The sequence below is a fragment of the Miniopterus natalensis genome, chromosome 2 (genome assembly GCF_054644295.1).
Source record: "Miniopterus natalensis isolate mMinNat1 chromosome 2, mMinNat1.hap1, whole genome shotgun sequence".
In the NCBI taxonomy this organism is placed as follows: Eukaryota; Metazoa; Chordata; class Mammalia; order Chiroptera; family Miniopteridae; genus Miniopterus; species Miniopterus natalensis.
In genome coordinates this window covers 174,827,063-174,846,298 of record NC_142082.1, presented here as the reverse complement: position 1 = coordinate 174,846,298, position 19,236 = coordinate 174,827,063, and the positions used below count along the sequence as shown (strand labels likewise).

General features: G+C 47.4%; 1 protein-coding gene across 2 annotated transcripts in view; it reads right to left on the bottom strand.

Annotated features, from left to right (window-relative positions):
- The window catches only part of CHST11 (carbohydrate sulfotransferase 11), a 222,345-nt gene extending 203,446 nt beyond the window's left edge, over positions 1 to 18,899 (bottom strand). Inside the window, exon 1 of one of the 2 annotated variants that reach the window (XM_016223185.2) lies at positions 18,642 to 18,899. In XM_016223185.2, coding sequence (XP_016078671.2) covers positions 18,642 to 18,759 — 118 coding nt within the window. In that variant the 5' untranslated portion in view covers positions 18,760 to 18,899. The remainder of the gene's footprint in view (positions 1 to 18,641) is intronic. The other variant, XM_016223187.2, reaches the window with a different exon arrangement.
- Positions 18,900 to 19,236: the final 337 nt, after the last annotated feature.

Sequence of the window (19,236 nt, the reverse complement as noted above, 5' to 3'; positions counted from 1 at the left end):
TAGAGCATTTGAAGTCCGACAGACTCAGGAATCCCAACTCTACCACTTAGCAGCTGTGTGTCTTAGTCCATTCTGGCTGCTATAACAAAACACCACAGACTGGGTGACTTAAAACACAACAGAAATTGATTTCTCACAGTTCTGGAGGCTGGAAGTCCAAGATGAGGGTGCCAGCATGGTCAGGTGAGGGCCCTCTTCCCGGCTCATAGACGGCTGTCTACCCTCATGGCCTAAGCACCTCTCAAGCTCCTACCTCCTAACACCATCACATTGGTGGTTGGGATTCCAACATATGAATTTGGGGTGCCTCCCTGGTCAGGCTGTTGAGAAGACTAAATGGCCCCCAGAGAGAAAGCAGTCAAGACATCTTTTCACTGAACTTCAACCCTGAGGATGTATATCTACAGGCCTCTCGGACATGCACTGAGCTTGTGGGAGTGGCTTTCAGACAACCACTTGTCTATAGACGGATTTCCCTTTCCCTGAAAGTCCCTTGAGAAGGTACTTTGGGACAATGACAGAAATTCTATCTCTTCCCACTGAAACTGCCCCCTGACCTTCTTGGCTCATTCATTCGAACATACAAGCATGAATTCAACAAACATTTGTTTTATGGCAAGTCTGTGATAGGGCAGGCATTGCGGACGTTGTCTGTGCTCCCCAGAAGCCTGTGACCCAGTGTGGACCAAAAACTAATGGGAGCATCCATGCTGAGACTGAGGTAGGCTCCGTTAGGACTCCAGACCACAACCACATCAAACTGGCTCAGAAATCAAACATTTGGCCACACCTATCAAAAGCCTTCAACAAAAACAAAAAAGCCCTCAATAGTTTATAACCCCTGCACTCTCCTTTTGAAAATTTATTTCAAAAAACATGAAGAAGCTGAAAGATTTACATACAAAAAGGTGCATCATGGTCATTTTCTAAAGGGAAAATCTTTTTCAGAATTGTTCAACAAAAGAAAATGATTGAATTAAGCCCATGTGATGACATAGCCACAGGATCATATGATGGACTATTATGGCATGTACGTGGTGTTCTCAAAGAAAATTGGATGACATGAAAAATACCCATGATTCAGCACTAAGTGGGAACAGCAAGATACACTGTAATATATGCAGGGTGATTTCATCTTTGTAAATATGTATGTGCATAGATAAACAGACCAGAGGTTAACAGAGATCCTTCCTGGGTGGCAGGGATCAGGGGTGACTTTTTTAGAAGTAGGTTCCTTTCTTTAAAATTCTCTATAATACACCTGGATTAAGTTTGTAATCAGAAATATAAATAAATACGCACATCAACATTGCTTTACTTTAACATAGCATGCTGTTGGGGGTTGGGGGAGGCGCAGATATGATAGTGGAAGGGAAGCCAGCCGGTAGGTAGTGTGGCCAACCTTGCCACTTGATAAATTAGATGCCAAGAATGTCAGCCCCACTGAGCCAGGGACCATTGTCTGTTTTGTTCCCTGCTGTTTCCCTAGCATTTGGACTGATCCTGGCACACACAGTAGGCTTGTTGAATAACTGAATAAATGACCAGGGTCCAGCTCAAATGTTCTTTCTCTGTGAAGTTCCCTGACCTCCCCTAAAGTAATTAGGCCCTCTTTTTTCTAGCTGCCCAGAGCCATTATCACAAAGCACGGCAGCTCACAATTAGGGGACTGTCACCACTTGCTAAATTGCAAGTTATCTGAATGCAGGAACTAAGTCTCATTCAGATTTGTCTCTTGAGTCTGATAAATGTTTGGTCAATAAATGTTCCAGTGATGGATGGAGGGGTGGATAGATGTCAGTCTGTTCATACTGTATTGGCAGGAATTCTTTACTTTAATTATGATTTACCCTTAACTGTAAATGTATATCAATTTTGAGACCTGTCAACAGAACAAGATCCAGGTTGGGGAAAACAGCCTTAGAAAAAGTAAACTGCAAAGTTGTTGATGGCTTTAGCCTTGAAACACTTTCTTCTAAGAAAATTTTACTCAGAACCCCAAAATATACAACAGATTCAGTAGGAGGCACTGTGATAAGGGGGAGGGGGGGTCACTGAAACCCTCCCTGACCTGCAATGATCTGCTCTGGACACTTGTTAGTAATGTGAGAAGGTCCCCAGAACAGAGTAGAAGAACCAGGACTGGAAACCCCACCAGGGCCTCTTCTATCACTGCACCTCCTCTTCCTGTCAGGGTCACCGTTTTATAAAGAATGAGACACTCAGCAAAGGCTCCGGGGCTGAGAACTCAGGGCTCGTAATCCATCTTGTTTACTTCCTATGACAATAAAGGAGGAATGTCCCTGCGACTTTCCAATGACAACATCCCTCGAGTCATTTTCAGGAAGGTACTTGCTATCAGATCTGTATTTATTTTTAAAATCTCAATTTGCTTTTACAGACGCAGGAAACAAAGTCTGTGCAAGCCTAAAAAGAATTCTCTCCCAAGTCCTGAGCCACTCCCCTCCTGAGTTAAAAGGGATTATCATAAAACGAGCAAGGCCACAGTTACTAGCTCATATTTTTAAGTACATAATTGTCTTTCATACGATGGCTCACGCTCTCCTAACAAAGGCTGTTTCATTATGAGTGACTAAAAGACTGCCTGCTCAGCTTCTGATTTTGAACCTGCACTTCCATCTCTGGGCAGCAAAATGCACAGAAAGCCCTACGTACAATATATCCCTGGCTCTTAAAGGATTCCCTATTTAATTCTTCCATTTTCAAAATCATCTCCAGTCCAAAACTTCTGCACAGCCATCCAATAGTAATTGCTGCCTTAATTAGACCTTCCAACCCCTAATCCCTAAATCCTTACACGTTTGCAAGTGTAAATCCAGGACCCCCGGTAGTTTGTGCGGCCACACACCCCCTTAAAAAAAATGCTGCGCATCTATAATGCTATTATGTTACTTTTGGTTTTTAATTAAGCCTTTGGGAGAATTCTCCCTGTGTGCTGTTGTTTGAATGGGAAAAAAGAGGGTGGATCAAAGCTGGTGAGACACCCTATGAGGAAACCAGCTCTAGGATATTTATCAACAGCGTTGGTTGCCAAAGGCCAGCAGAGGAATGAAGGGGACCCTAGGTTTTGCACAAGCACGATGCCCCCCAGAAATGAACTGAAAGCCAGAGACGCCCTTTTATGTTGTGTGTGAGCTCCACAATTCACCCACCCTCCCTGCCACAGCGGGGGAGTGGAGACCTCAAAGGAGGCGGCCTTTTGATATGAAGATTACACAGGGCAGCACCTTTCAGGGGGACGGTGGGATCAGATCCCACACACAGCGCACAGGGTGAGTCTCCTCTGAGGACTCTCAGCCTGACCCCTGCATCTAGGTTCCCAGGAGGAAGTGGCTGACTTGGGGCAAGTCTACACTGCTCATCTCCAGGCCAGCCCACAGCTGCAACCTGACCCCAGGCAGGCCCGTGAGCTCACACTGCAGCGGGAAATTCACCTCCTTGCAACTACTGACACGCTTTCCCCTGCCCGCCACTGCTGCTAGGGCCCTCAGAGGGTGAACTTAGGGCACCGTTAGCAATGGAGACACTGAAACTTAACCCCCGTGGCCTATCATTTTGGCACAGGCAATGCAAACATCGTGGTTTTTAAATCCCACCACAGTGCTTTTAAGCTATTTCTTACTCTGCACATTAGACATTCATGAATAATCTTACCTCCCATTAAACGATAATAATAGAAACTATTTCAAAATGGCCCCGAGTTCATTTTGAGAAAGTGAGTTGAAAAACGTCTGCCCTCCTAGTGAATCAAGAAAGTTTAATTGAACTGAGCTTGAATTTCACCATCTGTAAAACAGCAGATCCTACAGCTCTAGTCCCAAGAATGAAATGCAAACTTCAGGCATTCGGAGGCCTCCAGGTCCGCTGCTGACCCACCTCTCCAGCTGGAGCCCCCGGTGTGCCCCGATGTCACTCTCCTTCCCCTCGCCCAGCTCTGGCAGGTGCCCCTCCTGGAATCTGTCCTTCCTTCTCCCATCTCCCCCAGCTAATCTTCCCCCCTCCTCCAGGGCCCAGGGCAGCGACACCTCTCCCACGGTCTTCCTCAGCACCCACCTCTATATCAGTCACCCCTCTCTCCTCCCTTAGTGACCTGTCTCCCTTTGTAACCCCAATCACACGTGGCCCACAAGATAGTTAACCACGTGTGCTTCTGTCCACCCAACAGAATGAACGATTCCTGGGCTGGTCTTTACACTCAAACGTTTGTGTTAGAACCACTGTAAACCCAATTCAAGCGATTTCCTGAACCCCTCTGAGTTTCACTGCCTCATGGCAACTGATTGACCAGGAGGCTTTGAAGACACCTTCGAGGCCTGAGATAGTTTAGCTATAGATGCAGGACTCCGCAACTAAACTCTTATTTAACACCTAGCACCCTAAGAGAGTCAACAGTCTTCCCAAAGGGTACGGCTTAAACCTGGGAATGAAAACGCCCTTAAATAAACGGGAAAGGGGATGGAGCAAACATAAAACCCTAATCCAGTGCATAAAAAGTTCTCCAATACTTCAGAGCAGCACTATCCCATGTGGTAGCCCCCAGCCACGGGCGGCTACTGGGCCCTTGAAACGTGCCCAGTCTGCACGGAGGTGTGTTGTAAATGTCTGATATATACTGGATTTCTGAGGATTTAGTACAAAAATATGTAAAAAGTCTCAATAACTTTAATATTGATAACATTATTAAAATGATAACATTTTAGATATTAATTTCACCTGTTTCTTTACTTTTTTCACCATGGCTACTAAGAAATAGAAAGTTACACATGTAGCTGACAGAACATTCCAGCTTGGAAGCCTTGTTCAGGACCCTCCCATTCTGAGCTGAATGAGCAGGTCTCTTCCCCGGACCCATAAGAACACATTACAGTACATAAGAACCACATCTCTGGCAGTTGTTCATTTTTTGGCTGTGTCTACCTCTAGCCATGGTGTTAGATGATTTGTGCTTTGCTCTCTTACACAGCAGTCCCCTCACTGCAGAATCAAACTGAAAATCAAATCAGCGAGGAAAGTGGCTGAGAAGTCCATACCTGCGCCCCAGTACAGGGTGGTTTCTGCTTGGCCGCCAATTATCATCAGCACAGTCATTTTCAATAAAGAGTTACAGAGTGACTACTGCTATGGTCTGAATGTTTGCGTCCACCCCAAAATGCATACGTTGGGAATACGGGCAATAATATTGTAATAACTATGCATGCTGTCAGGTGGGTGATAGTGGGGTGGCCACCTCATAAGTTATATAAATGGCTAATCCCTAAGTTGTACACTTGAAACTAATATAATATTGTAGGTCAACTGTGAATGAAAAAACTTTTGTTTAATTTTTTTAATAAATAAAAAGAACAGTGAAATTTTCCAAGCAATCCTACTATAAAATAAAATTTATCATTAGTAACTATTTTTAAAAAAATAAGAAAGCCGGATGCCCAAGTTAATAATATTACAAGGTGGGGTCTTTGAGGTGATTAGGTCATGAGGGTGAGGCCCTCAGGAATGAGATTAGTGACCTTATAAAAGAGGCTCCAGAGATACAACAAAACTCTGTGTCCCAGAAGAGAGCTCTCACCAACTGTGCTGGCACCCTGATCTCAGACTTCCAGCCTCCAGAACTGTGAGGAATAAATTCCTGCTGTTCATAAGCCACCCAGTCTGTGGTTTTGTTGCAGCAACCCAAAAAAGGCAACTACTATGTACCCTAGAAGGCTCTACCCTAGAAGTTGAGATACTGTGGTAAACAAGTCATGGCCTGCCCTTAATGAGTCAGTATGCCAGAGTGTGTAATAACGGAAGTGTTCACACACCAAGTACCACGGAATGCCGAGGAAGGACATCCATCCCCTTACTCTGACCAAGAGGGGATGAAGGTTTCACAAAAGATGTTAACATTTGATCTTAAGACGCATCCAAGTTGAAGAGAGAAATGAGTGTCATCTGAACACAGATGATAGCTCTGGCCCCCAGAGGGAATGAGCTCACCCAAGGATAGAGTGTAGGGTAAGGAGAGAAGGGGCTATCACTGAATGTCCCACTTAGAGTCTACAGCAAGGTTAAGGCTCTTGTAAAATAATTACTTCTTGACCTAATTAGCTGAAAGCAAGAATGTGTACATGGGGTATACTGGGGAGGTGAAGAGTATAGTCTTTATATCAGTCAGACCCGGGCCAGGATCCTGTTTCAGCTTTCCAGTTTGGGGACCTTGGGCAAGTTCCTTAACCTCTCTAGCCTCAGTTTCCTCATCTGTACAATGGGACTGGAAAGTGCTCACCTGACAAGGTTGTGGTGAAGATTAAATGTTATAATTCAAGGATAGCAGTTGGCATACTACCCGATACACAGTAAGTTCTCAGGAAGTGATTGCTGTTGTTAGTGTTATTTTTAGTAACGCATCACAAAACTATTGAACCTAAAGAAGGGTTCCCTATTGATATTCTGGGCTGGATTATTCTTTATTGAGGGGAGGGAGGGCTGTCCTGTGCATTATAGGATGTTTATTTTATCAGCATCCCTCGTCTCTACCCACTAGATGCCAGTAGGAGCCCCCTCCCCAAGTGTGACAACCACATTGTCTCCAGACCTTGCCAAATGTCCCCTGCAGGTAGGGAGAGAAGGGAGCAAAACAGTTCCCAGTGGAGACCCAGTGTCTAAAGCAATAATGAGATGAGGCAGAAAGTTCAACTGGGAGGGTTGAGTGCTGAAAAAGAAAGAGACTTTTTCAATTTGCAAAGAACCATGAGCATTGACAGACTCCCCCCACCCTCAGTTAAGTATCAAGTTCAGCAGGGACGGGCTCCAGGGGTCCAGGGGCAGAGCAAAGAAAACCATCAACTGTGCCCTTGGCCCCGGGTGGAAGAACCCGGGGCCTCACCCAAGTCAGCATTACCTTCTTTCAACTCCATTTCGGTACCTGCTCTGATGACAATGGGCAGAAATGGGTCTCTGCCAGAGTAGTGATTTCCAAACGGTGTCCTGCAAGAATTTTTAAAACATGCAATACCTGACTATTTAGTCAGGGGCAATGACCTCTTTTCTCTTAGACTGTCAAATAAAAAAATGACAACAGCCAGCATAACAAAAGCCACCCAGTGTGAATGAATTTTTTTTTTATGACTGGCAAAAAAATATAACATTTTTTGGTGTGCTGCAGAATTTTAGTAATGAGTTTATGTGCTGAGATAAGAAAGGTCGGAAATCGCTGCACCAGAGGAAGCTGCGCCAGGCTTGCAGTTAAGAGAGGGGGTGACTGGCCCCTGAGCAAGAAGACTTTACGGGTAAAGTCCCCCTCTGCACACGACAGGCCCGGATGTGAAGACAAATGCCAACGGATGCTGACCAGTACAGTGAGCCACCCTAAGCCACCAGACGAGCTCCTGGAAGGGTGGCTCTTACACAGCTATTTCCCCAACCGACTTTCCTCCTCCTCGGAGCTCAGCTTTGGAAATGGCACCGACAGGCGCCTCATGTTGTTTTATTTTCCAAGTGTCACTTTTTCAAGCTAATGGGAAACTGAGGGGTAATTATGTGTATAATTGGGGGTGGGGGGAGCTATGGCCTTTGCATTCAGCATGAAACCACAAGGCTGACTTTTCACCAAATAAACTGCTTTCGCAAAACACTGCTGCACGAGGCAGAGAGAAGTTTGGGTCTGGCCGGGAGGCGCGCCAGCAAAACAGAGGGTGGTGCATTCAGAAAAAAGGCATCCACAGGAGCCTAGAAGCCGACTCTCAGTAACCCTTACCCATGTGAAAAGGAAAACACTTGCTCAGGTTTCCAACAGGATAAAATACAAGAGCATTTTGTAAACACGAAGATTAGAATCTGAGAATGAAGATCCGTGGTGCATTTGCTGTAACAATAGGCGCATGCTGTTTCTGCCTCTTTTCAATGCACTTTCACATCGACTTTCTCATTCAGTCCTCACCGCCACGTCAGAGAGGGAGTGTTATACCGTCACCTGGCAAATGAAGGGACCGAGTCTCCGAGTCTGTGACTTTTACTCAGTCACTACGTCAATCAATTATTATTATTATTATTTTTAAATATATCTTTATTGATTTCAGAAAGAGGAAAGGAGAGGGAGAGACAGAGATAGAAACATCAATGATGAGAGTCACTGATCGGCTAGCCCGCAACCCGGGCATGTGCCCTGACAGGGAATCGAACCCCGATCGCCTGAATCCCAGGTCGATGCTCAACCACTGAGCCATGCACGGCCGGGCTGTCAATCAATTATTAAGCCCCTACAAGGCGCCGGGCGCTTGCCCAAGTCATGGGGTGTAACCAGGTACCGTGCCAGATGCTGCTCGAGCGTGGAGTCCTCAGATACTTCTCAAGGAGGAACATCACTGGCACTTGGGCAGGATGGCTCCTGAATGGGCAGATGTCTTGCATCCTGGGCCCTGCCCACTAAATTGATGTCTTGAATCCTTGAGACAGTCAAGAGCATCTCTGTATGTTTCCGAATGTGGGGCGGGGTAACCCCCAATGGAGAGCCCCTACCAGACATCCAGAGCAACAGGCCTTAGGTCAGACAGCGTGGCTTGATTCCAAGTCCAGCAATTCCTCTCCCGTGCGACCTCAGACAAGTGACATTTTCTATGCCTCAGTTTCTCCCTTACGAAACCGTGATAAATAACTGTGTGTATTTTTATAAGATGCCTGTGAGGAACAATACATATTAAATACCTGACCCATGTCAACCTTCGGTAAATAATACCCAATAAATGCCTGTACTATTTCATCCCCAGTGTAATCTCATCTGGACCTTTGAAGCCACCATCTCAGGAGCCTTCCCTGACCACCCTGTTTAAAATCGCCACCCCTCACCGCTTGCATTACACATCCTCTTTTTGCTTTATTTTTTTCTCCATAGCACTTGTCACCATCAAGCATACTCTGTATTTTAAACATGCGGTTTTTTGCTGTATTTCCCCCAGTTGCATATACCACGAGGCCACAGATTTTTGTCTCTTCTGGTCCCTGCTTTATATCTTTAGCGCCTAGAACTGAGCCTGACTCTCATAAAGCGTTCAACAAAAATACCCTGAATGATGTTGAATGGATATGGTGGGCAGAAAGCTGGTCTCTGGGCTGTAAATTCTAGGACAAGTGGCCACGCATATGATGACAGTAAAGGTGAAATATGTCAACCATTAAGAAGTGTAAGGTGTTACATTACAACGCTACCTTGGAAGGCCTTTGTGTTGTCCCTCTTCTGGGATTCTTTGAAGTTAACAGCTTCTAACAGAAACTCAGCCACCAGCGCATTTCTCTTGAGTTGCCTTTGTGGATTCCCCCCCCCCACACAAAGCTTTTAAGATAAGCACTCAAGCCAGAGGTTGATAAGGGCTTACACACTTATATTACTGGGTTTCCTTATCTCTTTCCACACCCACCTGAGCTGGAACTGAACTCAGTTCTCTCCAAACCGTTTATCTAAAGCCAACTCTGACTCCCTAGTGCTAGAACTAGCCCCCATTAATACCGGACTTCTGGTCAAAGAGGACTGTGGCAGGTCTGACAATTACCAATTCCATTCCTGACAAGTCTAGACCTGGGGTTCCAACGTCTAGTGGGTAGGCTACCCACCACACAAGGCCTTCCGTTGTACTTACTCTAAAAAAAACAGAACTGATGCTAAAAATAGGAATTAATGTTAAATAGGAATGAATACAAACACCCCCACCTAACCCATCATACCAAGTTACAAGCTATTTATAAAGCTCTTCAAGGAGATGGAAAACCACACTTAAAAAGGGACTCCAGTGGCCGCCTCAATAATCCCACTGCTCTGAGCACAGTTCAATGGATCACCGTTTACAACTGAATCATAAACAGATTTACAGATTATATTATCTACTTCCACCTAAAGTAATCTTCACCAAATGGAATGGGGATTTAAGGAGACCCCAGCCAGGAAACCACAGGTTGGAGATAACACTCATAGGCACACAAGAAAAGGGCATTCCTCTCTCATAAGCTTTGTGTGCCACATGACAGGGTAAGAAGGCTGATAGAATCAGAGTTGACAAGGAGTAGGCCAACAGAATTATCCAGACAATAATGAGCATGTGGATTTACAATCACTTATTGTTAGAAAGTTAGAAATACCTAAGGGTATGGTAACAATATGTGTAAATTATCTAGAAACAAAATACGTTGACGACAGCTCGAATATGCTTTACCAACAGGGTGTGGTAAGTACTGAGGGTGAGGTTGGTCATGTAAAAGCTGTATTTCCCAGGCTTCCTTGTAGCAGGTGTTTGGATGTGAATACTGTTCCCTCAAAGAGAAGCACTCACTCAAGATTTAGAAAGCAGACAAGAGCGAAAGGCCATCTCCCTGCCTTCTGAGTTGTTTGCTACTGGCAAACGTGGTGATGGGGACATGGTTACGGGGTCCGCTCTCCAGTTTTCTGGGTATTGACAGGCAGCTGCAGTGGATAAATGTAGAAGTCCCAATTCCGACATGTCATCAGTTTGTTCTTGGACTCGGGAGTTCCAGGGACAGTCTCGGAGTTGGCAGAACCCCTGGTTGGCCAGTTTTGAGCAGCCATGCTAATACATGTATGTCACTGGGACTCATTCCTGAAGGCCTAGTGAGAGCCCTGTGCCTCCAGCCCTCCCACCAATTTTCTAAGCACCAGAGTCTCTGCATTAAATAAACACCTTTCTGCTTTAAATGCCTAGACTGCTTTTCAGTTCCCATCCTGAACCCTAAGTCCAAGCAGACCAGGAGCAAAGAGGTTTGGGAGACACGTGGCATAAACCACACGAGAAGCAGTCTGGACATGAGGCCAACCTGGCTCTTCCCTCTGGGCTCTGTGCATATTACTGAGGTGGGGACAGGAGCAGAAGGGGGTCTCTGAGAATCACCTACAGTCATGTGGCATGTAAGGACCTTTTAGACAAGGATGGACCAGTTGTATGACTATGGTCCCATAAGATTATAATGGAGCTGAAAAATTCTTATCACCCAGCAACACGGCAGTCACTGTAACACTGAGGCATGATGCCTTACACAGGTGTCTGTATATAAAAGTACATGTGATTATGTACAATACATAATACTTGATACTAAACGACTAGGTTACTGGTTTATGTATTTATTTTACTATACTTTTTATTATTATTATTATTTCAGAGTGTATTCTTTCTACTACTAAAAAAAAAGTTTGCTATAAAACGACCTGCTGTGTTAACCAGCAGCAATCTCACATATCTCGTCTTTACTGTGTCTCTTGATTACATCATTTTCTCTTGTGCTCACTTTAATCTTATGTTGTTTTATAAACTGAGTGTGGCCTAAAATTTGCACAGTATAAAGTTTATTATAGGGGACAGTATGCCCTAGGCCTTCAAGTTCATCACTTACTGACTCACCCAGAGCAACTTCCGGTCCTGCAAGCTCCATTCATGGTAAGTGCCCTTGTACAGGGGAACCATTTTAATCTTTTATAACCATATTTTTACTGTACCTTTTCTACGTTTACATGTTTGGAAACACAAATACTTACCATTGTGTTACAACTGCCTACAGGATTCAGTATAGTAACATGCTGTACAGGCTTGTAGCCTAGGAGCAATAGGCTAGACCGCATAGCCCAGTGTTTATGGGCTATACCATCTAGGTTTGCATAAGTGCACTCTGTGATGTTCACACAACAAAACTGCCTAAAGACACATTTCTCAGAACGTATCAGCCCTTAAGGACTAAACAGAGCATGACTGTACTGACTCTCGAAATGTTCCCTAAACACCTCTGGGCCAAGCTCAGAGGCAGAGCCTATCCAGTACAAGTAAACAAACAACCACAATACATTTCTCAAAGGGCTAGTGAAGAGAAAAGGCCACGAGAGCTCAGCAGCGGGAAAGAAGCTAATATCCACACTGGTGATACTTTTCCCAAGAAATGTCCCTTTCTATCTCCACTTGAACTTCCAGGGTCAAGCCTCAAGTTAAAGAACTTACTTTCCCTCCCTTCCCATTCTAACTTCTACCAACCTCATCAGTTCCTCAGAGAGATGCTACCTGCAAGCCCTAAGGCTCTGAAAATAGGTGCAGATTTCCCAGGCAGAGCAGAAAAGCCCTAATAGCTGTCTGCATGCTGGCGAAGTGTTTAGGAAGCAGGGGATCATGGCCTACAGGGTCCTTCCAGACCCTGGGTAGAGCCTGCCACTTGCAGGAGTGCCTTTTCACCACCTTCCCACAATTACGGAGTGTACCACGGTTTAAAAAATGTGCTTTCCTGATTCACACAGGTGCTACTTTATGTCCCACTAAAAAAGAAGCAGCCTGCCCATCAGAGGACAGCGGGGCCAAGATGCCATCAATTACAACTCAGTAAAATCTCATAAACATGAACCTGTGAGAAAATGAGTGCCTTAGAATCGATAAAATACGATTCATGGGGTTAGGAAGTGGGAACCCCATGCTAGGACCCAGGTCTTCTGCTCCCAAATCACCAGTCCATTCAATCTCTGTATTTTTATTGAGTGCCTACATAAGTCGGGGGGCTACTTACAATTGTTTTTATTGATGAATGCCATTTCCCAACACACACTCAGTTAAACATTTTCTCAAATCTCTTTTTCTGATTTGTACATTATTGCTTTAAAACTGAAGCACAGGGGTGGTCTAATTTGGGGTGGGGTTGGCGGAGGGGGAGTGGGATTTACATGGTGACCACTTTATCAAGTGCACTAAACTCAAAAGTGCAAGCAAGAGGCTTCCACCCCTGTCCCATGTCCCTTCCTACCAGTGTCTCCTGCTCAAACCCCACCAGGGCTTCCCATCCCAACCTCAGTCAAGGTCAAGGCCAAGGCCTACACAATCTCTTTCCAGCTCAGGGTCTTTGGCTGCTCCCTTGCTCAGGGCTGCTGGCTGTGCATGGTCCCAGCTCAGGGACCCAACTTGTGCTGCTCTCTGCCCGAGACATTCTCCCTGGGACAGACACTTGGCCGCACTTTCACTTCCTTCAAGTCTCCGCTCTCCAATGTCATCTTATCAGTGACACTCCCTAATTACCTCTATGAAACTGCAACCTCTGACTCACACCTCTCACCCATCTTCTCTGTTTTTCTCTCATCACACATCTGATGCGACACTTTTTACTTCAGCATGTGCTTCAAGTCTGGCCACCAGCTGGAACGTGAGTTCCATGAGGGCAGAAATTAATGTTTGTGTTGCATCCCTGGTGCCTAGAACAATATCTGGCACAGAACAGATGAGAGAGAAAGAGAGAAACGGAGAGAGCAACTCTGCTCTTAAGTTTTTTGGTTTTTTTATATATATCTTTATTGATTTCAGAGAGAAGAAGGAAGAGGGAGAGAGAGATAGAAACATCAATGATGAGAGAATCATTGATCGGCTGCCTCCCGCACGCCCCCGACTGGGGATGGAGCCCGCAACCCGGGCCTGTGCCCTGACTGGGAATTGAACCCCGATCACCTGGCTCAACCGCTGAGCCACACAGGCCGGGCTGCTCTTAAGTTTTGATCAATCCCATTTGATCTAAGATGCACCAAATTATAAACTCCAGGAAATTTTGATGGACAGACCAGATTATTCAATAATCTCGTAGGAAGATCTGCCTCCCCTTTCCCTTGTGATAGCAATGGGGTCTCAAAATTCAAGAGAGGAAAACTGCGGAGAAAATGAGTCAGCAACACAACTTCCCTTTTTTTCTCTCAGAGTCTGAATTTACAAGCCGTTGGCGCCGGAGGGCAAAGACTTGCGAGAGAGCCTTTTGCACCTACCGTCTCAGAATAAGGAGAGGTTGGTCCTTTTGGTGGATTTAGGGAGGGAGAGGGTGGTGCCTTTGATTTCCTGTTTCTAAATGGCTGTGGTAATATAGCTGGTCTTAAACAAAAAGACTTTTTCGACCAGATAAACAAAAACAAGCCACCTCTGCCAGAAGTTGGTTTCCCTGGCCCCAAAGAAATCCCCCAACCACCCTTTCTCTGGGGCCTAATCACCACCGTTATCACAGAAGGCGAGGAAAGAGGACACCCCGGTGGCGACAGCTGCCACAGGAAACTGCCTAAGAGTATCTGTCTTATCTGAAAGCAGCTGTGAACAGCCTCACTGAGGCACAAACGCCTCAACTGCCAAGCAGCCACCCCACTGGAAACGGTCTGCCCTTCGGTTATTCAAGGCCGTTTCCAGATTCATAACGGCCTCCTGACCCCTTTTCAAAGGAAGTCGAAGCTAGATATCACAGGACTCGCTCCAAAACTCATTTCACAATTAAGCAGAAAAGAGTCTTTAATTTAAAATTAAGTATGTGTAGCAAAAGGATAAAAAGCACACTTGGACTGATTCCACGCCAAGGAGGGGGCAGGTAGAGGTGTGTGCAAGTCTGTAGGTTGAAAAGGCTGTGGTTAAATTTTCTGTCTTTAAACTTAATAGTCATCATAATGACGTATCTTTCTAAAATACAAATGACTAAGCAGGGTAAAAAATGCATCATGTGCTCTCAACTATTTTTTTAATATATATATTCCATAATAGATAGAGAAAAAGTACCAGTCGCCTCTGGGTGGTGGGATAAGGAAGGACTGTGTCTCCACTGTACTTCCTAAATTTTCTAAAATGAGCACATATTGCTCATAATTAGATTAAAATTGCAGTGCAAGTGTTTGAAATCTAATCAAGTGAAACTACAAAGGGGTAACCCAAGAAGTCTTTAAATAAAGGGTATAACCTTTCAATACATTCAACCAAAGCAAAAAAAAAAAAAAAATCCCAGGCGACAGTGAAAGTAAACATATTGCAAAGGGGAAAAAAAATTGCAATGAGAGGAAGGGAACAAGGCAAAGGGCTTTCTCCTCCACAGCCTTCTATGAACAGCTTTCAAACAAAAGCACAGGCCCTGAGTGTAACACAAAAGGAAGGTGCAGAGCAGCTGTCTCCACTGGGCACACAGGCACCCTGGGCGCCTCTCAGCTCTGCCTTGCAGGACACGGCCCCATCAAAGGCCCGCTGTCTGGGGCAGTCTGCAGACTCTCTAATGTGCAGATGCACCTTCACAGGATGTATTCACGCAGGAGCTCAAGCATGTGCAGGAACCACAGGCACGTGTTTCCATTCTCAGTGACTTCAGGACCAGTTCATGCCCGCAAAAGGTGTCCATCCTGCAGATGTTTCTTCGTATCACTGAGCTAAACAAGGCCAGGCTTCCTTAGCACCCAGGCTACTGAGCAGTGTCTCAGCTGCCTCACACCCCCAGGCAGCAAATAGAGGCCATGGGGAACACTCCAGTCTGGTGCATCAGGAGCTTAAGCTGAATCCATGTCTCAGGGAATCTCAAAGACCAGAAAGGCAGGGAAGTGTCCCCACCAGACAAACCCAGGCATGCTTGGCAAGGCTTGACACACCTTCCTGAACACCGGAAAAGGCAGGCTAAAAGTGAGTTTAGCCATTTCACACATTCACCCAGCAAATATCGTATTGAGAACTTACTATGTGTTGGGCACTGTGCAAAACATCAGGATTTGAATGGAGGCCTAAAGCCTGGTCCCTGCCCCATAAGATATTCTTGACAAAGACCATTGACGCAGAGTGTCAAAGATCTAGAGAAAACTGCCTTACTGACTACTGACTGACAAGGACCACTTGGACTGAACCTTCCAACCAAATTAAAGATCAAACACTCAAGTGTGCAAATTACTCAAGTTTATGAATTAGAAAAGTACAGAAGACCATGGAACCCAGATTAAAATCAGAGCAGGAGACACCTCCCACCACCCAGCTGTCTCCTTTTACTCTTCCTCTCCCACCTCACACACTCCAGGTATCCTCTAGCCACCAATGAATCCATGCCACTTGGAATACTATTTTTCTATCTCAGATATAGGTAGTATTTGGAACTCCTGCCAGAGGGCTCCAAAATTTTAGGGACACAGTATGTGCCATGCTGTGCCTTCTGCCTCTCTCAGGATGATCTGGAATGACTAAAACTGAAGAGCCGGGGAGAGGATCAGTTATCATTACCCTCAATCCTTCAGAGAAGCAAAGATCAGCTAACTTCCAAAGAAATTCAAAGTGGTAGGGAAAAGATTTAGCATCAGCCGTCATCAACAGTGTAGTTTTAAAAAATGAGGGGAAAAGAAAATGTTTAATATGGATTTCAAAGCATATTTTTGTGTCCCATATAATAATAAACCATTGACATGGAGTTGTTGAGGAACTGTATGTAATTCAAAATAAGGAAGAATTCTCAAGCGAGCTATGTACAGTTCTACGCTCCATAGAATGTATCAAAAGCAGTATTTGCTATGGACTGGGAGGAAAAAATATATTGGGAGAGCACACTCATAGAGATGTGCATAATAAACAAATGCCATTTCTTGGGAGGAAATGGAATCAGGAAGGGAAGCAAAGGCTGAGAGCAGAGGGTCCAGGACAGAGAGGATCTTTATCAGGAGAGCCTTACAAAACGTTCTCACACTGGTCCCAAAAGACCAGACTGAGTTTCCAGCCGGCTGAATAGTTTAACTAGAACTGGAAATTTTGCAAAGTGCCAGTTGCAAGTTGGGAGTTTCTTCCTGGTATCTCTGGCTAGAAAGTTACTTCCTAATTCTCACACAGGAAAATAAAAGGCCAGGATGCATGGAAACCAGGGGTAATCGTATTATTAGCATTTCACTGTGACAACAGGTACAGAGATGTTCAAGTGCATTCTTGCCGGAGGCTGAGATTTCTCCCTGTTCCAGGCATTTCTGCAGAGAATTACATGGCACGTTCTGTCCAGGCAAAACTTTAAGTGGCCTAAACACATCTCCAGAGTCTAGACCAAAGCATTCAGTCCTTTGTTTAAACTGTTTGAGGCTCAGTGTATTTGCACACCACCCATCTCCAGGCCTCTGGGGTGGAGTCTGGCCTGGTCTCCAGGATGCCACTGTCTGTCTGGTCCTGCCGGCTGCAACCACGGCCTGGCTGCCGGAATGCAAGTGAGGTCCATTTTTAAACCCCGTAGAGGTTTCACAACCACAAGTTTGGGTGAGGTGACAAGCCCCCCTGTAGTTTGCTGACATGAAACTAAAAATACCTGATGGCAAAAGCCATCTTTTACAAGGCTGGCTCAGATGTCCTGAGGTTACAAGTGATGGTGTCAGACCATACCGTTGGCAGCGTGGCCGCCTCAACAACTGCTCCTGAGTGGGGCAGAGGGGCCATTCTGTCCCAGCACTGTCAAGGAATCTCGCAGCCGGCTGCCTATTTGATGGAAAGAACAGCTCTACTCCTCTGCCACCGACCCAAACGCAGGCTGGATGAATTCAGGTCTGCTGAAAGTGTTAGTTAGAAACACACTGAAAGGAGAAGACGGAGGCAAAAAGAAAAACAGCAACCCGGTTTGCCTGCAAGGAAACGTGTTTCCAGCTCCCTCTTCCTTAAAATTATAAAAGCAAATAATTGCTGCAACTATGCTGAGAAAGACAGCTCACAGAGGTAGAAAATGGATCTCAGAGCCAATGTGGCCAGGGCCGGCCTGCCGAGGGCCGGAGTGGGGGGGCCTTGGCTGCGTGGGGAGACCACACTGCCCCGGAAGCCTCCTGGGAAGAAGGTTCTTTCTACCTGTTGGGCTTCAGAGGCGAGCTGGGAAACCCCGGCCGCCGCGCTCCAGGGCGCCCAGCCCTTCCCAAGTCCCAAACTTTCCTTCGCGCCCCTCGGAAGGAGCGAGCCTTGGCTCTCCCCCAGTCCAGATTTCAGACGTGAAACAGTCTGAGCCACCGGGGTCTGGGAGGTGGGGACTTATTCCTGCACTGCCCAGGGGACTTGGAGTGCTCGGAGCCCGGGAGGGGGGTGCAACCTGACGGTCAGACCAGGTCCCGACCGAAGAAGTTTCCTCCAAAACTGTGGTGACCAAGATGCGGCAAACGAGGAGCTCCGGGCTCCCCGGCGCAGGGTCGGGACTGGGGTGCGTGAGGCTGGGGTGGGCGGGCGAGGGGGCGGCTGGAGCAGGCCCAACGCCACTAGCCGCAAGGTCAACGCAGATCCGGGCCCCGGGGGCAAACCACGAGCGCGCCAGGCCCCTTCTCCTGCCTGGTGGAGGGACATCACCACGCTCTCAGCCTCTCCCCACACCTGCTCAGCGCGACGCGAGCCCGGGACACGTGGGAGCCCAGCCCCGGGCTCCGGAGCTCGCGGCAGGGGCTCTCCGCCTCGCCCGAGCGCGCACCCTTCGCCCCTGGCACCCCCACCAGGAAGGGGCAGCGCGCCGGGCGTGGAGCGCCGGCTCCCGGCGCCTCTTTCATCAGAGCGGGGAGGGAGTTTCATTCTCTTCAAACCACCCCCCATCCCTAGCGGCTTCCCACAACCTCTACCTTTCCCAGCTACCTCGCAGACGGACAGACAAGAGACACAAAGAAAAAAAAAAAACTACCGCCCCTCCGGGTCCCATCCTCCAGCCCGGAGCTGGAGGAAGCAGAGGAGGGAGCACATCTTCCCTCCTCCGCCCCATCCCGACGCGGAGACCCAGGCAGACCCGGGCAGCAAGGAGCCCCGAGGTGGCCGAGGGAGAAGAGGTGAGGGTGGAAGAGGCAGAAGCCAGGCGGGAGCGACCGAGCGAGAGCGCGAGAGAGAAGAAAATATCCAACAAAACCACGCTAACGCGCCCCCTACCTGGGTGCAACATACTTTGGAAATAGAAGATGACCAGGATAAAGGATCCCAAGCAAGTGGCCAGCACCATCCGGCAAATTCTGTTCATCCTCATCACTTCCAGGAGCGCCGGCTTCATGGCTTTGTCCTGCCGACGGGGACCGGAGAGTCCGGGAGGCGCGCCCGGGGCGCAGGAGCGCGGACCCCGCGGCCCGGAGCGGAGCCTGGGAGGCGCAGGGCAGGGCTGGGAGGGCTCGGGAGGAGGACCGGGCTGCTCTCGCAGCCGCTCTCGGAGCCCCCGCCGCGGGCTGGGCTGAGGAGGACGCAGGAGTTGCTCTGGAAGTGCCAAGATGCGTGGACCCGCCGGCTGCGCGCTCCGGAGCCTCCCGCCGCTCCTCGCCTCTCGCTGCCGCCTCCGCTCCCGCCGGCGGCCGCCGCTGCCTCCTCGCGGGCCGGGCGGCTGGGGTGCGAGCGGTGATGGTGCCGCTGCCGCCGCCGCCGCTGCGCTGGCCTCTGTGGCTGTCGGACCGGCCCCCTCCCTCCTCTCCAAAGGCTACTTCATTGCGCTCCAATGATCTATATATTCCGGGGCTGGGTTTTACCAAATGCAACTCGC